Consider the following 22,144-nt stretch of genomic DNA (forward strand, 5'->3'; position numbering starts at 1 on the left):
GTGTATGACTGCAATTTTCTGTACAATGCCTTTAATGGACGAGTATAAATATATATTCTCCCTCCCTTTCGTGTATATACTTGGCGACGAACGAATGCCTCTACCCACGCAACGCATTTTAAATTTCAATCATCGTTTAGACCCTAAGTTCCTTAAAAAGTTCACCGTAGATTCTTTCATTCTTTGCTGAGATGCTAGTTTTTAAATGTAAAGCCCGAGATCGAGCCAGTAAAATGCGGAAGATTAAATATACATTTTGCCAGAATAGTAAAAAAGATGTGAAAAATTGTATCTTTTCTTTCATTGAATAATCAAAGAAATCACGGAATAATATAACAATGATTTATAAATATAATTATTCGTTAATCAAATTATTCCTCTTATTACGATCATAAAAATTGCAAAAGCTTGAGACTAAACTTTCGTATTAATAAAGAATTAATTAAAAAAAAAAATAAAAAAGATTCTACACTCGCGGTACAATAAATTATCCGGCGATGTGTTTAAGAGTTAATAAACGAAATAATCGTGGGGGGCGTTTAATAACAAATGAGGGAAATGTTTAGTCGTACTCTCGACGGTGCACCGGTGCATTCGTTTAGAGTTCTACCTAGAAAAAGCGTAACGCGAGTTAACGGATATTTATGCGCGTTCTTAAACCGTAGTAGTCGCGTACACCTGCTGCTGTTTGCGACGTGAACCCTAACTTTATGTTTCCTTGTTGCAAGCTTGCTGTCCGTTTGTTCTTTCGATTGCGTTTTGTGCCTGTGTTCTTGGATAACGTTAATCACTGCCATGGCTAGCGTTATCGCGTTCGATCGATTATCGATTGCCAGCGCTTTGCTCAGCATCGTTCAGCTGTTATAAATTTTAATAATTTATCAAAGACTGTTCTTGAAAATTTTAATTAAGTCCTATAACATTTTAAAGAAATTATGTGTACATTTAATTGTGCACAGATCATGCTCTTATGAAACGTATTTACATTTCTTTTAAAGTTTAAAATTTTTTATATTAATCTATTTTTTATCAGAGCTTACGAAGCATATTATAAGCAAATATCATCGCTAAAAAAAGGTAATCGATGTCGTCGATCGACCGTAAGAGATGAGACATTATCGTTGTAATTGCCGTTGACGTTATTTTTTACGCAAGAATCTAAATTCCAGAGTTGTAATGTATAAAAAATTACAATTATTAACAATAAATTGGCAATTATTGATTAAAAAAAAGAAACGGGAATGTTTGCGAGTCACGGCGATCGGCAACTTTAAAAAAATCTACCTAAGGAATGACGAACGAAGTATACTCAAAGGATTCGTGCGATCATGCGATTAGGTACACCCCTTCTACACGGGGCCCATGATGCCCTCGAACGGCGGCCGGCGTATGTCGACGGGTGGTGGAATGCAATCAGTCGGCGGCAGATTGTCGGGCCAAACCACGCAGTCGACCCATTACGGCTACGGTCAGCACACCGGAAGCGGAAGGATCATGCCGAGGAGTGGTTCCGACCAGCACCTACCCCGAGTCGATTACACGAGCATCACGACGCCGGCGCGACATACCCTTCTTAGATCCAGCTTGAAATCAGGTCCGTAATGAGTTTACCTATCATCGAAGCGTCTACTTTATCTCTCTCCCTTTCTCTCTCACCATCTCTTGAGATCTATACATGGAAATTTCCTTCGATAAGAATTATATCACTCTATGTCTCTCAAGTTCCTAAATTTCGCAGAAAACACAATTTATTCAATTCGAAATCATTGCAATGATAATATAATGTATAGTTTCAAGAAGATCTAGAGAAATATGAAATATATCAAAAGAATTCGGCAGAAAATTTTAATATACAATAAAGTTAAAACGTGTGAAGTTAATATTTTCTATCTTTGATAATAGATGCATTTGCTATATTCTAATAGCATTGTGTCGTTATTAGGTACGTCAGCATTACGTTACAACCCGAGGTACGGACAGACTGACATAACATCCGCCGCGCAGAGACAAGGACAATTCGGCACCTTGACGAGGCGGCATCGACCGTCGTTGGACTATGCCTCCGACACCGAGGCTACGTGCTCCAGTTCACCGAAATCAGCGTATTACTATTATAGGCACAATATGAACAATCCATCTCAAAGCAGCGCCGTGTCGCATTTAGCTACCCTATCGAGGTCACAAATCGGTCAGAGTTCCTCAGGTAAGTTAAGACATTTATCGAGCTTAATTATATTCAGGCACTTTCAAAGTTCCGGATTTATTCGCGGTTGATAATCTTTCTACGAATCAATTTCCATGGAAATAAGCCAAATTTAGTTAAGCGTTTGGTTCTTCGACTTATAATTTGAAGAATCCTATATAGATTTTAAAAGAGTTTGCTAATTATAATCATTGAGTATTAAAATTTTATATGTAAGTAGTAAGTAGTATCTAAATACTACTGATAATGAGATAATAAATGCGGTGCAATTACGTCCAAAAGACGTAAGATTGCAGAGAATTATAACAATCTTAAATTCAATTATTCAATTTGCTTTCGGCAGAATGCATTTCTCTTTAAATTACAAGATTTTTCCGTAGGTTTAAGGTCAAATTCATTACCACGAAGCGGTCGAACGTTGCCTCAACAACCTGGTCTCAGGTCGGGCCTCAGCACGGTCGCGTCGGGCCTGATCGATCAAGAGGACAGCGACGGCGCTCTATCAGCGCCGGAATTGCCTTCCATCAGACGTGACAGAGGTAAGCTCCAGATAATCAAGACAATAACCGGCAATGCAATTGGCTGGGCTGTACTTAACACGAACCACCGTTAAACAGGCAGGATACCGTCCTCGCCGAGTGTGTTCACGTCGGACGAGTATCGCGCCTGGCTGAGCCGCACGCCGAGTACCAGCGCCCTGTACGAGCAGATCAGGGCGACCACAAGTAGACCGCCCCGTTACACATACAGCGCCGAGAACATTCATGCAGCTGTTAATCAGGTAAAATCGTAGTGAACTCCGATAATAATCGACCGATAATATTGCTAATTTTGTTATTGCCACGAATAACTATAGAATAATCAATTTTGCCTAGCTCTTCCTGTTATTCTATTAATAGTTCACTAGCTTACATGATGAATAAACTCGATCATAATTTCTTAGGATAGAAATGGATAGAAATAATGTAAAGTATGAATATGCAAAATGTATTTATATGCATGTAAAATAAGTCAATCTAAATTTAAGACGATCTAAGGATCAATTCATCTGTTTAATTGATCTTTAAATTGTTTCGAATTTAGATTATTAATCTAAACTATTACTTTTAGTTTCGATAGATAGATAGATTTTCATATAAATGGTAAATTTATCTCAAATTTAATATCGAGGTATTACTCAATCGAGCAGACACTTGAAAAGTCATGAATGCATGTAGTGAAGTATTCTGTATCTCTTCCTGGCTGATGCAGGGTGACTACGGCAGTTACGGTGGATACAGGCCGCTCTCGACCACGCTCGATCGCCTGTCGACGAGATCGGCCTCGGCCCAACAGGTCAATCTCGCGAATCTGAGAGCATCGACGGCGATCAGTTCGACGTGTCATCGCGGTACAACGAATCCGAGGCCAGCCTCGGTGGCTTCGAGCGCGCGCTCATCGCTCGCGGCCCAGAAAGCGTCGCTGACGAGCTCCGCGAGTCAACGGGCGACATCGGCCAGGAGGATCAGGAACCTGTTGGACTTGGAATCCACAAGGAGCATACCTACCCCAACGCCTACCAGAACTCAGGGTCAAATACTGCTAGATATTAATCCTGCGGGTGATTAGACAGCCTATCGCGTATCTGTCTACCGCCTCGTTTCGTAAAATTGAGAGCGCTAAAAAGATCGTTTCGCTTCGCAGAGTTCCTCAAGTATAAAATAGAGAAGCCGCCGACTGTGGGCACTCCCAGCTCGACGAGCTCGCTTTTGAGCTCGCTCGGAGAGGCGACCGGCGGCGATTTGTCAAGTGGAGTCAGCGGATTGTTATCGGTCCATCTTTTAGCGGGGCGCGGTCTCCGATCGACTACGACCTCATCGGCTGCCACTACACCTTCCACTCCCTCAGGTCAGCCGAATTTAGGTGCGTTAGATGAAACAGTTGTATGCCTGCGCGTCGTTCGAGATCGGCAAATATTAATAAAATAATTTCCATATTTTTCTACGGAAACTTCGCTTGCTTTACCCTAATCTCATATACTTAAACAACATAATGTTCCATAATGTCGCAATTGCCAATCTTGGATATAACAATTCTACGTTATATGAATATACTAATTCGCAAAAAAACTATAGCTAGTTGCGGCTTGAGAGACTTGTACTGCGTATTGGAGTGCGACAGGGTGCACAAAGCGCGCACGGTAGTGCGAACCGGCGATCTGATGTTTGACTGGGACGAAACCTTCGAGCTGGACCTCGTAGGCAATCGGCAGCTGGATCTGCTCGTTTACTCTTGGGACCCACAGTACAGGCATAAACTCTGTTACAAGGGATCGGTACATTTGGCGAGTCTGCTGAAAGAGTCGCCGGAACATCAGCTAGCCGTGAAAGTCGAGCCACGTGGCACAATTTATTTAAAACTACGATACACCGACGCCCAACAAACTTTCCGTCGAAGGGGTCTGCCGGTCATATCCTTAGCTACGAGGGTAGCGCCTCTCTTCGGGGTTGATTTGGATACAGTGGTAAGCTCCCCTTCTTATAATGATAAATTATGTCAATCTTTAATTTTTAGTCAAAGAGGTTTAATATTTTCTAGTTTGATCCATTTAAATCTTAAAATATGTAATAATCTTTTTTTTTTGTTAACTAAATAGGTGAGTCGAGAAACTAAAACTGGTGGAGTTCCTGGTGGAGTTTCCACGGCTTTGGCGATGGGAATTCCGAATGTTCCAATTATTGTGTGGCGTTGCGTCGAAGAAGTAGAGAGAAGAGGACTTGACATTATCGGTGAGTATCGAACAAATAATAGAAAACGTCTCGAAATCGAAAGTGTTCATGTGTGTGCACCATAAAAATTGTTGCTTTATTTGGTGCAACAGGTTTGTATAGACTCTGCGGTTCGGCGACCAAAAAGAGGATACTTAGAGAAGCTTTCGAGAGGAACGCACGGTCCGTAAATCTGTCGCCCGACAACGTGCCGGACATCAACGTCATCACTGGTAACGTGTCGCAAAATATGTAAAATCATTCCAAGAAAAACGCGAGACGACTGATCGTGACCGTCCTTTTCAGGAGTATTGAAGGATTATTTACGGGAACTTCCGGAACCTCTCTTCACGAAGTGCCTCTACCAGATGATGGTCGACGCACTGGCCGTCTGTTTGCCGGACGACCCGCAAGGCAACGCTAAGCTTATGTTCAGTATACTAGATTGCCTGCCTAAGGTCAACAGGGTACGTATCCACGAAGTTATTTTTAAATACATTAACCGTAGCCAGAAGAAGTAAAACTACATACGCGACGAGGCTTTTTTTCCGCAATTATACTCAGATTCTAATTACGTGTGTTCTTGGTTTAATAGTGCACGTTGATTTACTTGCTGGATCATTTGGCGATGGTAGTGTCGCAGTGCAATAAAATGTCACCTGCAAGCCTCGCCGTTTGCTTCGGCCCGGTATTGATGTTACACTCGGAAGAAAACGGACCCCCAATGGATTTCCAACAGCCGATCGCCGTGCTCAAGTACCTACTGGAGATTTGGCCAGTAAAGTCAGGTAATGTACTTGTTCTTCATCAATTTACGTAAAACTTGCTCTTTCGTAGATTCAAGTCGATGATATATTTCCATATACTTAACTTGATTTCGTTCTAATTGTTATACTTGGGCTTAGTTACTGCCGTGCGCGTTAAGAAAGAAACGTCGTCTAAGAGCCGAGTAATCAGTAGCTAATTTCACAGACAGTTCGGAAGACTTCTTCAGTCGGTTCAACACTTCCTCGAGTTACGCCAGTAGTCGAGCGCAGCAGCAGTCAGCAGCATCTGCAGCAAGCGCAGCAGCAAGTGCAGCAGCAGCTGCAGCAGCAGCAGGTGCAACTGCAGGGAACATTGGGACGCACAGGGCTGCCTTGGCAGCAGCCACCCTCACTTCATCATCAACCCCAAACTACGGTAGTCGCAGTCCTCGGACCTTCCATTCGTCCTCCACCACCGGTCAAGCCTCGTCAGGTAGGCCACCGATATGTGTGCGTTTCTCGCACGATTCGAACGTTGTGTCGAAGTGAACGTTAACCCTAAACAGTGTACGAACAAGTTCTGATCCTTTTTCGTTACGGATACTTCATTGAATTACAAATGCTTATGATCTTGAGCTGCCTATGAAAATTTAAACGCAAGAAATGTAGAATATCATCAAAGACTTTAAGAATATACGACTAATATCCTTATTCAATTAAAGAGAGTCTGTCTCTTTAGTACTTTTATGTAAATTATTTTATACTGTTTAGGGTCAACTGCATTGATTTTTCTGGTTCTTGCAAATTTGCGTAAATCTTTGCTTGAGCAATTAAAAACTTCGGGACCAGAAAAACCGATCGAGAAAACGCTCGCCAAATATTCTGAACGTATATACTCAGTTTTTCTCTATTCTCGCTTTTTCTCATATCCTATTATGCATATTGAAACATTGTTGAACAGCATGGTAGGCAAAGTACCGATTCTATTTCTCCTTTGTTCGCTTCGCAGACAACCTCAATCGCGACGCGCTTCCACGAAATCAAATCTACGCCATTTAGTGATTATTCGCCTTGCTTATGTGTTTTCAGTCACGATGAGATTTCGATCAAAGAACTTCCATTTATTACAAACTCGCAAACGTTTTGGCATGTAGTGTTTCGAGGAGTATGTAATTTAAAAAGTTGTATCATTTCTCTATCAATATTCAATCATTTCTCAATCAATCATTCTCAAAGATAATTTCAAAAATTGTCACGTCAAAGTAAAAAAAATTACGATATAAAACACTATAATAATTAATATAATTAAGAAAACTTATTCAATTAAATATAAATTTTTACAAAAAGTATAGAAAAAACTAACTAGAAAAAATGTATTTTTGAAAAAATTATTCTTGGTTAAGAAAAAGTCAATTTTTACTCTGGGAAACATATTTAGCCGGAATAGTTTGCGATTGTCATTCATTGCCATTAGTCATTACCATTAATCATTATTATATCTCGCGATAGAAATTTCATAAGTTTATGTACATATATTCCATACGTAGATATCATTTATGCGAAATACCTTCGTGCATGCTCGATGTCATTTCTGTATCTTTTACGGGCATATATTTGGTCGATATAATTTCCATTTTGTATATATAGTTTCGACGTCATTCCTATTATAATGACAATTTACGTTGTCTTCTTTATCTTTTTTCGTTTGGGCACGTATTCTTCAGAGCAAGCGCAAATTGCCGGCTCTACCAAACCGCTGACAGCACAGAGACGCCGCTTCTTGCACAGGTATCATCGTTATTATCGTTTTCATTATCGTGTACATCCGCCGCCTTTAGTTCGTTGTCACATGCATGGCCCGACTCAGATATCAGAGAAACGTTCATCATTCATTCATGTAACTCTCATTCTACCTTCATGCTATCACGTTTTATACGATCTAAATGTCGCCAACATGCCGAGTATTTGTAAATACTTTTCTACGTTGATGTAGCACATATTTTAGCGTATGCTCACAATTGCATTCCACTTCCACGACTCTCTGGTATCCGCGAAATTACGCAGAACCGACTTGAAAACGATCTCGCAGAATTATTAATTTTCCTTGAAAATACACGTTAGATTTCGTTCGTAATACAAATCAAATATTTTTTTAAAAAGGTATAAGTACAAAATAAAATATAAATTGCAAGCATTTTTGACGATATAGGATAGCATACAAGTTTTATATATTATCGAGCTTATGGTTGGAAACTATCCTTCCGTAACATATGTATCAGAGAATATATATACAGTGTCATCCACGAAGTTAATCAAATGTTTCGAACATTTCAAGAAATTATTTAGAGACATATTATCTAGACAGATGAGAAAACTATATTAATTGTAATAACTTTCGGTAGTAAGGATTCTATGCATATGCTCTCTCTCTCTCTCTCTCTCTCTCTCTCTCTCTCTCTTTCTTCCTCTCATTTTTTCTATTTTATTATATTAAGAAATTCGAAACGTCTGATCAAATTTCGTGAATTTCAATTGTATACGGCGTCGAGCGCGACTAACCGACGCACCTTGACGGTGGGTCCATTTTGTTCGCGCAGGTGATAGTCTCGTCTCCCGGTTCACCTAGCAGCGAGGAGTCGGAGGCCTCGCCAGAGCCAATTAACAAGGGCCTCCTGGGCAACTTGGGATACGAAAAGAGCGACGAGACGACGACGACGACGACAACGACATCGAGCACGTCGGGCGGCATTAGCGTCGGCGCCGGCGCCGGTACAGGCGTCGGCGTCGAGCAGGTGACGCCTACGAGCAGCGTCGACACCGAGGAGGGTAATCCCCAACATCCCGAGGAGGGCGAGAAAGGCGTCGAGGGTGACGTTGAAGCGAGCGACGACGATCGATACCAACATATATCCAAGACGCACTAATTGTGGCCCGTCGTCGTCGCGCGGGTGTGCGCAGTGAGTAACGGAGAAGCCACGGAGATGACCATTCCTCGACAACGTAGACGAATTAAGGGCTGCTTCATCAATTCTTACGTGTGGTATTGACGGACGAAAGATCGAAAGTTAGACCGATCGACTCGGGAAATAAAACGAATTTGCAGAAAGCGACTTAGTTAATTTTATTAAAATCGTTAATTTTGTAGAATCGTAAATATTCTCGGATTATCAGGGCTGACAACGTTTAGCTAAATACGAGATAGGATGAGCATGTTAAAGTGATCTGGACGAAAGTCTCGCACGGTGCTAATGTTCGAATGTCGATTCGTAAGAATCTTCGTTGCGCACCCCAATCGAGAGTTACGGTAGTTGATTGATTCCAGTCTATTGTGTTGGGCATGCTCGCTTGCGAGAAGGAGTTGTTAAAGTTAAACGAGAAGAGAGCAAGAAAAGGAAAAAGCGGACAGAGAAATGGTCTCGATCAGTGTTGCTACATTATGCTGGAGCTACTACGTAGTAAAATAAAAACTAGCGATAGTAAATTTCTCCCTTGAATGTTACGTCTCGATTTATCGCCTCTGCTAAACGAAATTAAAATTTCGTAAGGAATGAAATGCGATACGTATACTTATGACTGTATTTAATTAAATATAGTCATAAAAAGGTAGCGCTACACGGAGGTGGTCGAGCAATCAAACGAAGAGACGTGATACTATGATCGTTATTCGTCATAGGAAGATAAATCAGGGATCGATATACATATATCTATTCTGCTAGAAGCAACTACAATTCGAACCGAAATGCTAGACAAGTAAGGAGTTGAAGATGGTTTACGTTACGTTATTAGAAAGTCGCTGCTGGGGAGGCAACTCAAACAATTCAAACACGTTCAGTCCTCCGCACGTCACGAGAGTTTCCTTGTTTCGAAAACACTCGATAGCCTTTCAAGTAATGGTCTCTCGGAGCAAATGTTAGATCGCAGATGGATCCATCACGCACACTTTGCCCTCGATGCTCTCGGGCCAAAGGAGGAGAAAGGGAATAATCCCTCCACGTCGTCATCGTTAGCATTACTAATGTCAACACGACTCACATGACACACAACACACATAACTTAAGCGAGCCGGTCAACGAAGAGAGGCGCATGTGGCATATATAATAATCAGTTTATATGCGATATACTATATATACATATTATATATACATACGTAGACTAGTCACGATATTACGTGTGTGCTTTTGATAAAAAACTATTACTTGTAGCGTTAGCTAGCTCTCGTATACAGAAACAAAGATACATGAACAAACAAACCGACAAACCAAACAAACAAACAAACAGCTAAACTAGACGATATACATAATATATATAAAGATATACATACGCCGGGGAAGAGGGGAGCGCGAGGACATGGTGGTGTTTCTACATGTCGACAATAGGACACAGGCGGATTCGTTCGGACATGTTTGCGTATAGATATAGTATCGGGCAATCAACTGGCTATTGTATCAATACCGGGCGATCGATTGTCCGAGATTGGGTCGCGGATGATTGGAACAGGAAGAGGAGCAGAGGAGAAGCCGCCGCGGGAGGAACTGACCGAAAACGATAATAATTACGAGTAAACAGAAATGCTACCGTTAATTATCTATACTTTTAAAAACGGGAACGTAAAAACGAGTAAAAAATAGCCAGTATTATTATACGTCTAAAGCAGTAAAACGATGATCGAACGAGAGAAAGAATGCGAAAATGCAATGAGCAAATGAGAGCGCTAGAGAAGAGAGAGAAGCGCGAATGAACTAACGTAAAATTAATAAACGATTAGGGAAAAAAGGAGGAGAATTAAACGTAGACGCAGCCGTGTCGTCGCCGCGATTGTTGGATACGATCGAGCGACGATAAAATCACGCACTACGATTCGGAGCGAAGCCACGAGCGCCGATCGCGACTCGTCATAGTTATCGCCGTAACACACTGTTATCACACGATCTCACTCGTGGCTTGGTTCGCGATGAAGAAAAAAAGAAAAAGGAGCTGTACCGTAATCTGTATAAACACGCACGTATAAATAGATATTATACACATCCGCGTAATCACCTCTTTCCGCACAGTTATAGCGTTACCGCGCGAGAGTTACCGTACTCAAGGGTTTAGGGCGAAGGGCAAATCGACGGGGCGAGGAGATAGGGAGAGAGTAAAGTTTTAATTGAAGTAGCCATGAAACCGAGACTAATTGTATAGCTGAGTGTAACGTGTACATATATACGTATACATATACGAGCCGCCATACGCAATCCTAGCTGTATTTCCAGCCCCAGACTGTGTGAATGTCGTTCGATGTGTTTGCGTGCGTGAGTGTGTGCGTGCGAGTAAATGCCGGGTACCAAAGTGTCCTCTTTCGTTTCCCCGCGGATATATCAACAGATTTTCCGGAGAAACAAAGATCCCTTTTCGTAAAAGTAGAATTCATAGGTAAAAAAAAGCCAATCGTGATCCTTTCATCTTCGAAGCAATTCCTTTTAAATTATTTGCGGGATGCTGACGTTACATTTTCACTACGAATCAATGTTCACAAGAATCGAATAATAAAAAAATACACATTTTTTGTTTACGAATAAAGTCAAATATTCGTACAAACCATTTCCGCGATCGAGCATTGCGAATTTTCAAGTGCTTTGTTTGTAGATCATAAGTTTTTAATTTGTGCCCGCATTGCGTCAAACTTCTTCAATTGTAGATTGTGCTCTACTTTTGATAGAATTCGTACACTCCATAACGCATAAGCTTGTAGGCCCATATGAGGTCTTGGCTTTTCAATATGATCGACTTAATCCATCATGAAGAACAGACGCAGACACAAAGTATCCAGTGTTCCTCGCCGTCCTGATTTTAGTAATAAATCGACTATGAGAGAGAGAGAGAGAGAGAGAGAGAGAGAGAGAGAGAGAGAGAGAGAGAGAGAGAGAGAGAGAGAGAGAGAGAGAGAGAGAATGAGAGTATGATTAACATTACTATTATACTTGAAAGCACACTGCCGCAATTTTATATAATTGACTGTTGTTATACCTATAGCTACGTACATATATATTATATACATTATATACATACACATTATACATATATACATATTAATCGAGACTTAACGAGCCGCGATACGTGTCGATCGCAAGGAGTCCAGGATATGGCCAGTGATTTAATTTAAGGTAGTTTCTTCCGCTGACGCGGATCCGAAATGAATTGAAATCTTTCGATGGCGGCGAGAGTCACGTTTGATCCCTACTAAGATTTACAGAAATTCTGAGGAAACGCGTTTCCACAGAGTATAGATATCTAAGAGATACTAATATCTAAATACCCAAAAACAGTCTCCAGATTTCTGTATCTTACCGAGAAAAACATTATCTAAAAATTATCCAAGAATATTTAAGAAAAATAATTATTGTTACATGTCTGCCTGTATAAATTTGCGATTATCGGTAAATGATAAGATATGCAATTTTTCGTAAGTTTTTCTCCTTCGATAAACAAAAAAACGTGACAAACGCGGCCGGAGGATCGGCAGGATAGCTGAAGCTCGTTAGAGAATATTACTCATCGGGATCTTCGCGCGTTCTATATCCGCAATTCGGTTATGTAATAATTTTTCGAAAATATCCCTCTGTTCGCGCGCGCCATAGACTGGATGTAACGCGGGGTCCTTCGAGAGTCCTCGTATCGCTCGCGCAGGATAACCCCTTGGTCAAATTGAGCTAAGCAAAGGAACAGGGACGGCAAACGGACGCAGTAAATCGTGCTCTCGACTTTCCCACACAATCGCAATCCCTACATTTTATTTATCATTTTTCTCTCCTTCGTATCTCTTCCTTCAATACAAAAAAAAACAGTAGGTAGGTAACAGAGAGTATTCCGATCTCGTGCTATTGATTAGCCGTATTAAACAGTCGAGTTTCGAATTTAAAAAAATGAGTACACCTCCGAAAGAAACGGGTCGGGATATACAATAGAAAAGAATAGAAAAGATCGGAAAGACACGTGTAATAACAAAATTCGCGGGAACAAAAGAAAAGTCAGTCAAGAACGCTCGAGAGTCACGCTAGAAATTCACAGAACTTGCTTACGACTTGCCAGGAGATGACGCAGATATCGAAGGATAGTAAAATAATGAGAAGAGCAAGGGGCATATATAATGTCGATATACAAATATAATTTTTTAACCCGCTTTACCTGATTCTCTTGTGCACTCGCATTTCATTAATCAAGAAATTATTATTATTACTTATGGAGGAATTCGCGTTAAACAGATCCAGAGACTTGTATTCACGATTTTAGAACTCTCGATCGAATGGTTTTGCAAGCACGTTTATATAAAAGGATTTATATACATACACACATATATATATATATATATATATATACATATATTAGATATAGTTTCTTTTTTATGCTAAATCAATAATCGCGATATATATAAAGGGCACAGTTTTATCAATAATTGAAAGTTTTTTATAAAATGTATCGTATCTCTAATAAGACCCTAATTAAATTATATAGTGACAAAAATATGACATTTATAGCTTTATTTTAATTTTTTAAGCTAATTAAGGTAATTAATTAGAATTTATTCAGCAACAAATTAATCCTAAGTGTATTAGTTTATTATTTTTAAGAAATGCAAGAATTTTTGGCTAAACAAATCGATTTTTCGCTGTAAGGGACGGAGCGCACAAGTTTAAATATTTTTAACTTAATAATATACTATTGCTACTGCACACATATATTGTTTATAAATTACATGTATAATCGCACGCGCTGTTAATAATTACATTATAAGATATTCTCAAATGACACTACCATATCATGGATACAAGTCTACTGGATCTTTGGGGATCTTAGCACTTACATATAAATATATATACGATGGACCACGTTTGTCATACTAAAACGTTTCTAAAAAAGAGAGATAAGGAAAGAAAGAAAGAAAGAAAAACTAAAAATTTTTTCATGATTTTTCTATAAGTTAGAAGCAGAACGTAGCGGAGCGCATCGGTTTTTCTTCCGTGCTCCGACACCATAAATTTCGTACGTAAATGAATCATAATTAACTTTCTACAAATAACACTTGTATACTATACGTATAGTTTTAGCTATTTCCCAAAGCCGAATCGTCGCGAGGTTGACAAACATTACATCCGATACGGCGATCGATCCTTTATAAAAGAAGCGGAAGGATTCGTCGCACACATCAGCCCTTTCGTTTTCTTTAAGAACGATCGATCAAGTCCTTCCGATTCCTTCCAAACAAACGGGATCGTTTACGATCGGCAAAGCATTAATGTCCGCGGAAGTTTTATTAAAAAAGAAATTTAAAAGAGAATTCAAATAAAATGGATGGATCGATTACGAATGCGGTTAGCTTAGCCGACGGAAAAAAAAAGTATTTTGAAAAGACCATTATCGCGTATTCTTTGTTTAAATAATGATGGCGGTATCCTCGAGGAATCCCACGCATAATTTGAACCGTAAGATTTTTCCGATCTGAGAAAAATCCGAGAATCGCCAGTGCCACCAATTTCTTCGTGTTATAAAGCGATCTAAAAGCGTTTGAAAAAGAAAACCTCGAGACGATTTTTAGCACAGCTTGGCTACGATTTACGTTGCTCTTCCTTCGTCCTTCCGGATGCCGGGCGATCTGCGGAGAATATTTTCCGCGACGCACGCCGAAGACGCGGGAGAAGATCGCGGAAGAGTCGAATTCCTCGAGTCACCGATCGCGACACGACGTGTGCAGTATGTTAGCATTGTAAATAGTTGCTGGAATAGTCATTGGAAAAGTAAAGCAGAAAAAAAGCAGAGATTAATAATATACTGTCATTCCTTTTTGGTGCTCAATGACTCTGAACAGATAATAATAGCTAATAGTCGATATATTAATGATAAGCGTCGCCATCCCATCTCGCCGCAATCGCGTTCAGTTTTATGTCGAAGGAAATTGAGATTGCGATGGTGAAAACGCAATACATAAGATCGGACATCCCTTTGCACTTTACTGTTAAATATATCAAATATTTCCAAGCTGCGACATAGTTACATTCTCTGGAAATTTTTATTTGACTCCGAATTTTTATTTCTAATTTTCTGTAATTGCTAATTATATTTTAGCATCAATACTAATATGTGCAAACTTTTCGACTGGGACTAGTAAGATCGTTTTCATCAACTCGCGCGGAAATTTCTCTCAAGCTCGAGCTGCGACGTCGAAAGATGACGTTCCTTTCCCCGAGAGAAGCGTTTCTCGAGAGACGAGACGCTGTACATAATAGCGATAATAATAATAATTTACATAATCGGGGGGCGCAATTCTCGGGAGAGTTTCGTGCATGAAAGGGAATCGAGGTGAACTGGACGAGGGAGGTCGAGGAGGGATGTGAAGACGCTGCTTGTAAATAATGAATTTCAGTCTCAGTTGTCACGTGAGCAAGACTTGAATCACAACATGACTAAAGAGGAAGTAATCATACATATATATATATAAACGCGCGCAACACACACACGTCATGTATATGTACACCTGTATTTTCGAGCGTAGCTTTTCTCGTGTAATTATCGAAATATGTATATCATTCGAAATCGCTCTGAACACACATATCCCACCCAGGATACATCCTACTTAGGCAAACGTGTGAGTTGTAGATAATTGTGAATAATGCCGGAGAAGATTAATAAAACGATACTCTGAACGTGATGGTTACGTATTAAATCACAAGAAACATTAACTTATAGGTATTTTATTTTACTTTGAAATTTTCATTGAATAATCATTCAAATACTATTGAATTTATATACATTTATATATAACTGAGCTGAAAGCAGTGCAAAGGATATTTAATAAAATTTCCTTAGAAAACTTAAAAGAGCAATTAAAACGACGTAGTCTCAATTTGAGTGATTTAAACAATGTGAAACCATCCCCGTTCGAAGCAGCGTTTCTCAGGATTTTTCTCATGGCTGGTGTGCGAAAACGAAATTGATGAATGAATCATATGTCTGGTCGTTTCCATCATTTATCGAGCAGGGGCATCATTAGGTCATAGGGTTACCCTGAAGCTTTCATCGTCCTACATATCATAGGGAAACAAAGAGGAAAGACACGTTTCTTTTTCCAGACAAAGAAAAACAGACGGGCCTATAAACACAAAGGAGAATTTGCGAGCCCTCGATAATGTCGATATGATTTGTACTTAGGATCGTGAGAAGATGGAGAGCGAGCGAAAGTGCGTTAGGGGTAAAACAAATAAAACAAAATGGGCCTCACAACACTGTATTAACTGTTAGGGAAAGCGAATTGCGTTTCGTACGGTCGAGACAAACGAGAAACACGCTTTTAGAATTAGTCGCAGCTTCGACCTAGACCCGACAGTCAATCGGGAAGCACGTCTTGTACCTTGAACGAGAAATTCCTATTTTTTATTTTTTTGCTACGTAGCATCTTCTTATTCTATTTTCTTTTTTAACATACGGAACAGTAGCGTAGACGTGACGTGCAAAACTCGGCGATTTAACTAACGTTCGTAAGGTTTTCTCATCGAGACAAATTTCACGGAAAGTTGCAGCCTTCTTTAACAATAAGCGCACTTATCCTTTTCTTAATATTTAAAAACATTTTTTCTTACTCAATCTTTAAAGAAACGATAGCTAGGCCCATCTACATTTATTTGCAGCATTGGAATTACGGTACGTCAGTAAACGAATTTCTACAAGCCGATTTTTGTACATCGATCCTATGATTAAAACCCTACTATAAATATTATCCGAGATCAACAGTGACGCAGAGATTAATGCCGCGGCCGAATTTCCACATACTCTTACGATGTATAAAATGCGAATTGGGTTGGACTTGGATCGCGAGAGCCAGTACAAATAAAATTCTAAATTATGTCATTAATATCCTACTCGGCGCCGATCTTCGTTTTCGTTTTCACGCTTCATTCAGCACGTAGCTCGCACAAATCTACGACTTCCAGTTTACGGAACCGACGGAACCGAGCATGTAACCGTTTCGACGATCGGAAATTTCTACTTCACTTACTTCTTCCAATTTTATAAGAAAACAAGCGCGGAAAACCTAGAAAAATAATTCGTTCGGCGTTCTGCGAGGACAACGAGTGTCATCTTCGCGCGATTGGCGACGATCCTCATTCTTGTCATTGCTCGTTTCGCGAAAACGTCGCTTTTCGTGGCAATCGTTTTCACAATCACAATCTTTTCCATACCCGCTGCAGTGCTGTATGAATTGCCGCATCGTTTTAGCCGCATTAAACAGACGTAAACCACAGAGGCGCGTTCGTTCTCCCGTAAACACACTATATCAATGCGTGCATCATTGCGAACTATATCATTATCGATCATAATCGCGCGAAGAGGAAAGAGAGGGGCGAAAGATTGATTATTCTTAGTGCTTAGGGACAAGCCTGTAAACTCTCTGTTAGTCGAAACTCAAAGATATAGTGCGAATGTACAACCACAGTTACTAAATGTATCATACACGACTACTGAAGGGGAATATGCAAGACGTTAATTACCGTCGAAGATCTAAGGCTATTTTCGATCGATCCTTCCTATTCGTATACTCGTAATTCAAATTTTCTTTTCACTCAAATCGCGCCAAGTTTGACGGAAAATAAGAAATGACCAAAAATGGGAGAGTAGCATAACGATAAGTACAATAATACAATAAATAACCAGCGATATCGAGGATTGCAAAATAGAATTATTTTCTATATAATTAGAAATACTCCGAAAATTAAAGAGATCTTTTCTTATATAATTTTTTTATTATAATAACGATAAATTATCATGAAACTGTACGAAAAACTCAATTACGAGTAAAACGGTTTAATAATATATTGCAAACAAATATAAATTCATTAAATTTAAGTAACAACGTCGTCAAATTCTTTTATACCAAATATATCAGACTGCTAATTATAATATCAGTTATAATAATTATACGGAATACAAGGATGACATATATGCTCTGTCAAAGATTGTAATCACGAAAAACGGTTTGAAGTAAATCATGGTAATCGGCGAGTAATCGACGTCTACAAGACTAAACGACTATAGTTGTTAATGTATATTGAAAGAGCGAAAGGTAGAGAGTGCATCTGATGAGAGAATGCGGGACAGGTGGCAAGAGTGATCGCGAGAAAAAAAGAGGGAAGATACAATTTAAAAAAAAAAACAGAAGTAAAACTGCATGATTGAGCGATTAAATCGTTCTATGAATTGAAAATTCTAAGTCTACAAATATATTTATGACGGAGAGAGAAAAGACAGAAGTGGAAAACGAAAGGGGAGCGAAACGGAGAGAGTAGAAGCGACAGTAAGAAAAGCGAGAGATATAGATATAAATATATAAATATAAAAAAAAATATGAGAAAGGTATAAATACGACAAAGAATTAAAAAAAAAACGGAGACAGGGAGAGAGAAAGTGAAACGAAAGTGAAGTGAAAAGAAAAAGATACTCGACGAGATACTAAAGGATGGTGGTGCAACGTAAACGACAAACAAGTATATCTATCAGTATTTACGCAGTAATCGAGAACTATCGTCGCGACTTAGATAAATATTATTGCCAGCATTGAATAATTTTACTTGGATCTTCTAATCGAAACTGCAGCATTAAAAGTATACAAAAAAGGGGCGAGAAAGGGAGAGAAAGAGAAAGAGAGAGAAAAGGCGAAGATATATGCGCGCGTAAAAAAACGGCTGAAAAGCGAGAGCGAGTGGGGCGAACGAAGAATCGTAGTAAAGAGAGAGAAAGAAAAAAAGAGGACGACTATCGTTGATCGCTATATCAAGCAAGTAGATGTATATTTAAACGAAAACAAACAGTAGCGTGTCGGTATATTAGTGTTATAATTGCGAGGGTGCGTCGCCGCGTCTCATGCCAGATCATTGGCCGCTTATGCGAACCGATAATACGTGAGAGAGGGAGAGAAAGAGAAAAAAAATATGAAAATTCACTATTCCGAAAGATGAGGATCGATCGATTGCGTGTTGTGCGTGTACGAGTACATGGGAATATGCGATATGTGTCAGTGAACGAGTTATACAAATGCGTCAATTGTAAATCATGCGTTCAGCTTTAACGCGAACCTCATAAATTTCGGTTCTTCCCAAAAGCTTATACGAACATGTGTGCCCTTTGATTTATCTGTAAATTCAAATTGGAACTAGAATAAGGGTATTATGTTGAAATATACTTCAACATAGATATATGACGGCAAAGTATTACAACAAAGAGTTATGATATGGTGTCGCACTTCCGTAATTTTATAATCTACGTAAAATATTTCGTAATTATAAAAATAATTGCCGTCATCAATTTATGTCTCTTTAATTTGAAAGTTACTGAGATAAATCTGCTTGCCTGAATCTAGAATAAAATTTTACAAGTTCAAGCGACGCATTTTTCTCCAGATTATTTCGACGGAGAGAAGAGATCGGGCTGATAAATAAATAAACAATAATTGTCGGGAATAATGTTAAGGCTGAACACATCTCAAGAAAGTGCAAGAGCGCAGTGTGCGGATACTAGTCGACTTTAACACCAAAGAAACGAAGAGAATTACTTGCAATACGAAAATTATGCCTTTTAGAGGCTCTTCTACGATAAGTTGATTATCTTGTGGTCGAGCGTTTTGATGTAACGAAAAAAATCGACGATTCGTTAAACGAGATTCGTTAAGTGTCTTGTAAATTCGCGCGATGCGCTGAGACGTAAATTTCATTTTAGATGTAGCGTATTAAACGTTTCATTTTTTTCGTCGTTATTGTTATTAGGTTCGTTAAGTTTGACGATTCGGAAGCGATCGCTGCATTTCGTTGCGAGGAGAAAATCGTCAATCGGGAAAATTATGCCGTCGCGATTCTCGAATGCTTGAATGACTGATTTTTTTCTCGATTGTTAATCTGAGTGAGCTTTGTCGAGTATATCGTGTGCGACATGATATACGTAGGACTCCAGTTTCGCTGTTAAGCGACGCTTAAGTCGGTGTTTAGATTCGCGCCAGTCCGACGCGCGAGTCAACGATACGCGAACAAGCGATTCGTTAACCGATTATATATATATATAAAAAGGAAAAAAGAATCAACAGTAGATATAGTAGAGCGTGACAACTTCAAAGGGGTAATACTACCGTTGTTCCGTTAATTGTTTTCATAGATTTTATTGCATCGCGACCGCGTCGAGTCATCCGCGATCGGGAAGCAAGCACAAAAATAAAATCGCTCCTTAATCGCGAGAATGATTAACTCATCGCCGTTCTCAATAAATAACACAACGCGCGCTGCAATATGTGTCAATGATTCTGTTCGATCATGACCATGTGTTTGATCACTTGATATCGGAACTTGGTTATGCCCGGCAATAATTGACAATCGCAAGAATTTATAATGTTCTCAAATTGGAAAGGAAACGAAACTTGAAATTCCGAACATTTTGTTTATTAAATTATTTTAGCGTCTAACTTTCCTAGCGTCATTCTTAAAATAGGAAATAATCATGCCTATAAGTTAGAAGAAAATGTTATTTATATGTAAATCGACAAAATTCGATTCCGATAGTAAAGGGAAAAAAATGGAAATTTATAATTAAACATCGATAAAATGAAACATAAAAATCACGTATTTATAATGTCGCTCTTAATTTGTTGTGCTGCACGACATTGATTATATTTTACGAGTGACACAATACGACGTAAAATAGTGAAAGATACATTGATTTTTCACTGAAGCTGCGCGTTTGTTAAAAAAAAAGATCGCCGATCGCCTATGCGAAATAAATTGAGGGATCGATAGAACTCATAGATAACCACTTTAGAGGAGAGTTTTCCTCTGTATCCCGGAAACGAGCGATCGATTTCGATCGGTGGATTTAGTCAATTAGAGAATCCCTTGGAATATTTCCCATAAGTGGATCTAGGCGACCGCGAAATGCCCCAAGAGAATTAGAAAAATGAAAGATATATAGATATATATATAGATAAATGTATATGTAGAATATATATGTCGGATGTACACAGGCATGTAACAATATCGAGCGCTTTTGAAGGATCGATCGTGCGAGAAAGCGCACGCGACGCGGCCGCGGCTAGCCAGGACTATTTTTCTAAGTTGCAAAGTATAATAAATTAACGACGTGTTGCATTATCGTTACTAGAGTATATTATAATGTATATTGATATTTTAACTAGGCGAGATAAGTATGAGATAATGTTACGAGCGAGTAATATAACGAGACTATATATCATAATAATTATCATGATTATCGCGCGATCTAGCGATAATCGCAATTAGCAGAGGTTCGCGCGTGCGGTCGATACGCGTGTGACGCGCGCGGCGCAATTAATTAGTCGAATGCGAGTTAATCGCGGGAGGCGAATCGACGAAGTGCGGGACGAACGCGAGATGCCGGTCGAGAGGCTGCAATGGGAAGTGACGAAAGAATGTTCGGGCGGCTTTGTCGATTCGCGAAAATGCGAGAGGAAGGAACGAAAGAGACTGTAGCAGAATAAATGGGGTAATTAGGAGCATGAGTGTACGTGGATGAGTACGGATGTGTGTTTCAATATGTGCGTATGTATGTGTGCGCGTGGACACGGGTATGAATGAGCGAGGGAGGGAGCAATGAATAAGCGTGTGTCGTTCTTCGGCCGCGGAGAGTAATAAAAGAAAAATAATGAATCGTTCTGTCAGTCACCTCACCTATATTATACAATATCATAATAATATGCTGCCATACGATATAAATATATGTCTACGGTAAGGAGTATATTAATAAAACATTACAAATAAATATGTTATAAGTAATCGTCTGCTATGTCTGTCCCTTCTTCGTGGTCAGTTTTCAGCACAAAACTTAATTGGAAGCGTGATGTTCTGGTCTAATTTTGGTAAAAAAATTCATTAATTTTATAAAATCGAAGGTAAGTAAAATTCAGATGTTCACAAATTAAAAATTTCATCTTAACTTGCGAGAAGTGAAAAAAAATTAATAATTCTAAAGAATAATAATACAATTTCTATATTGTATATTTTGCTGTTTTTATTATTTCTTCATACGTTTGTTAAAGAAGTGAAAGTATTTGACATTATCAATTTATATAGCTGTTTTCACATCTATCACCTAAGTTAATTGTTTTGAAAGAGGCAAGGGTCACAATTTTTACGCGTGTTGCTTTAGAATGATGTAAAATCGATTTGAGCAAAGCATAACCGAAACGTGCATAACCTATAATTAACTTGTTTTCGGTTTATGTAATTTCAGTGTGTACACTTGCATAATCGCGAAACTGACTCGGCCGGTTGCGAGTAATTTAAGCCGAAGAAATTGACCGTACTGACCCGTAAAATAGAGTTCTGCTTTATAAACATGTGTGTAGCCCAAAATTATTTAAGAGATTCCGTTTCGCAATTCGTAACGCTACATTAATTACTCGGCGA

General features: G+C 39.2%; 1 protein-coding gene across 11 annotated transcripts in view; it reads left to right on the plus strand.

Annotated features, from left to right (window-relative positions):
- The window catches only part of Rhogap100f (Rho GTPase activating protein at 100F), a 67,389-nt gene extending 45,878 nt beyond the window's left edge, over nucleotides 1-21,511 (plus strand). For 8 of the 11 annotated variants that reach the window (XM_071699082.1, XM_071699083.1, XM_071699086.1 and 5 more), the window contains 13 exons: nucleotides 1,339-1,594; nucleotides 1,943-2,203; nucleotides 2,584-2,742; nucleotides 2,821-2,984; nucleotides 3,455-3,803; nucleotides 3,887-4,105; nucleotides 4,318-4,706; nucleotides 4,839-4,971; nucleotides 5,064-5,183; nucleotides 5,257-5,417; nucleotides 5,546-5,738; nucleotides 5,927-6,189; nucleotides 8,294-21,511. In XM_071699082.1, the coding sequence (XP_071555183.1) occupies nucleotides 1,339-1,594; nucleotides 1,943-2,203; nucleotides 2,584-2,742; nucleotides 2,821-2,984; nucleotides 3,455-3,803; nucleotides 3,887-4,105; nucleotides 4,318-4,706; nucleotides 4,839-4,971; nucleotides 5,064-5,183; nucleotides 5,257-5,417; nucleotides 5,546-5,738; nucleotides 5,927-6,189; nucleotides 8,294-8,620 (2,994 nt within the window). In that variant the 3' untranslated portion in view covers nucleotides 8,621-21,511. Of the gene's footprint in view, nucleotides 1-1,338; nucleotides 1,595-1,942; nucleotides 2,204-2,583; nucleotides 2,743-2,820; nucleotides 2,985-3,454; nucleotides 3,804-3,886; nucleotides 4,106-4,317; nucleotides 4,707-4,838; nucleotides 4,972-5,063; nucleotides 5,184-5,256; nucleotides 5,418-5,545; nucleotides 5,739-5,922; nucleotides 6,190-8,293 lie in introns of all 11 variants that reach the window. The other 3 variants (XM_071699078.1, XM_071699079.1, XM_071699088.1) reach the window with 3 other exon arrangements.
- Nucleotides 21,512-22,144: the final 633 nt, after the last annotated feature.

The sequence above is a fragment of the Temnothorax nylanderi genome, unplaced genomic scaffold (assembly GCF_030848795.1).
Source record: "Temnothorax nylanderi isolate EJ_2023f unplaced genomic scaffold, tnyl_v1.0 TNYL_tig0017_pilon, whole genome shotgun sequence".
Lineage (NCBI taxonomy): Eukaryota > Metazoa > Arthropoda > Insecta > Hymenoptera > Formicidae > Temnothorax > Temnothorax nylanderi.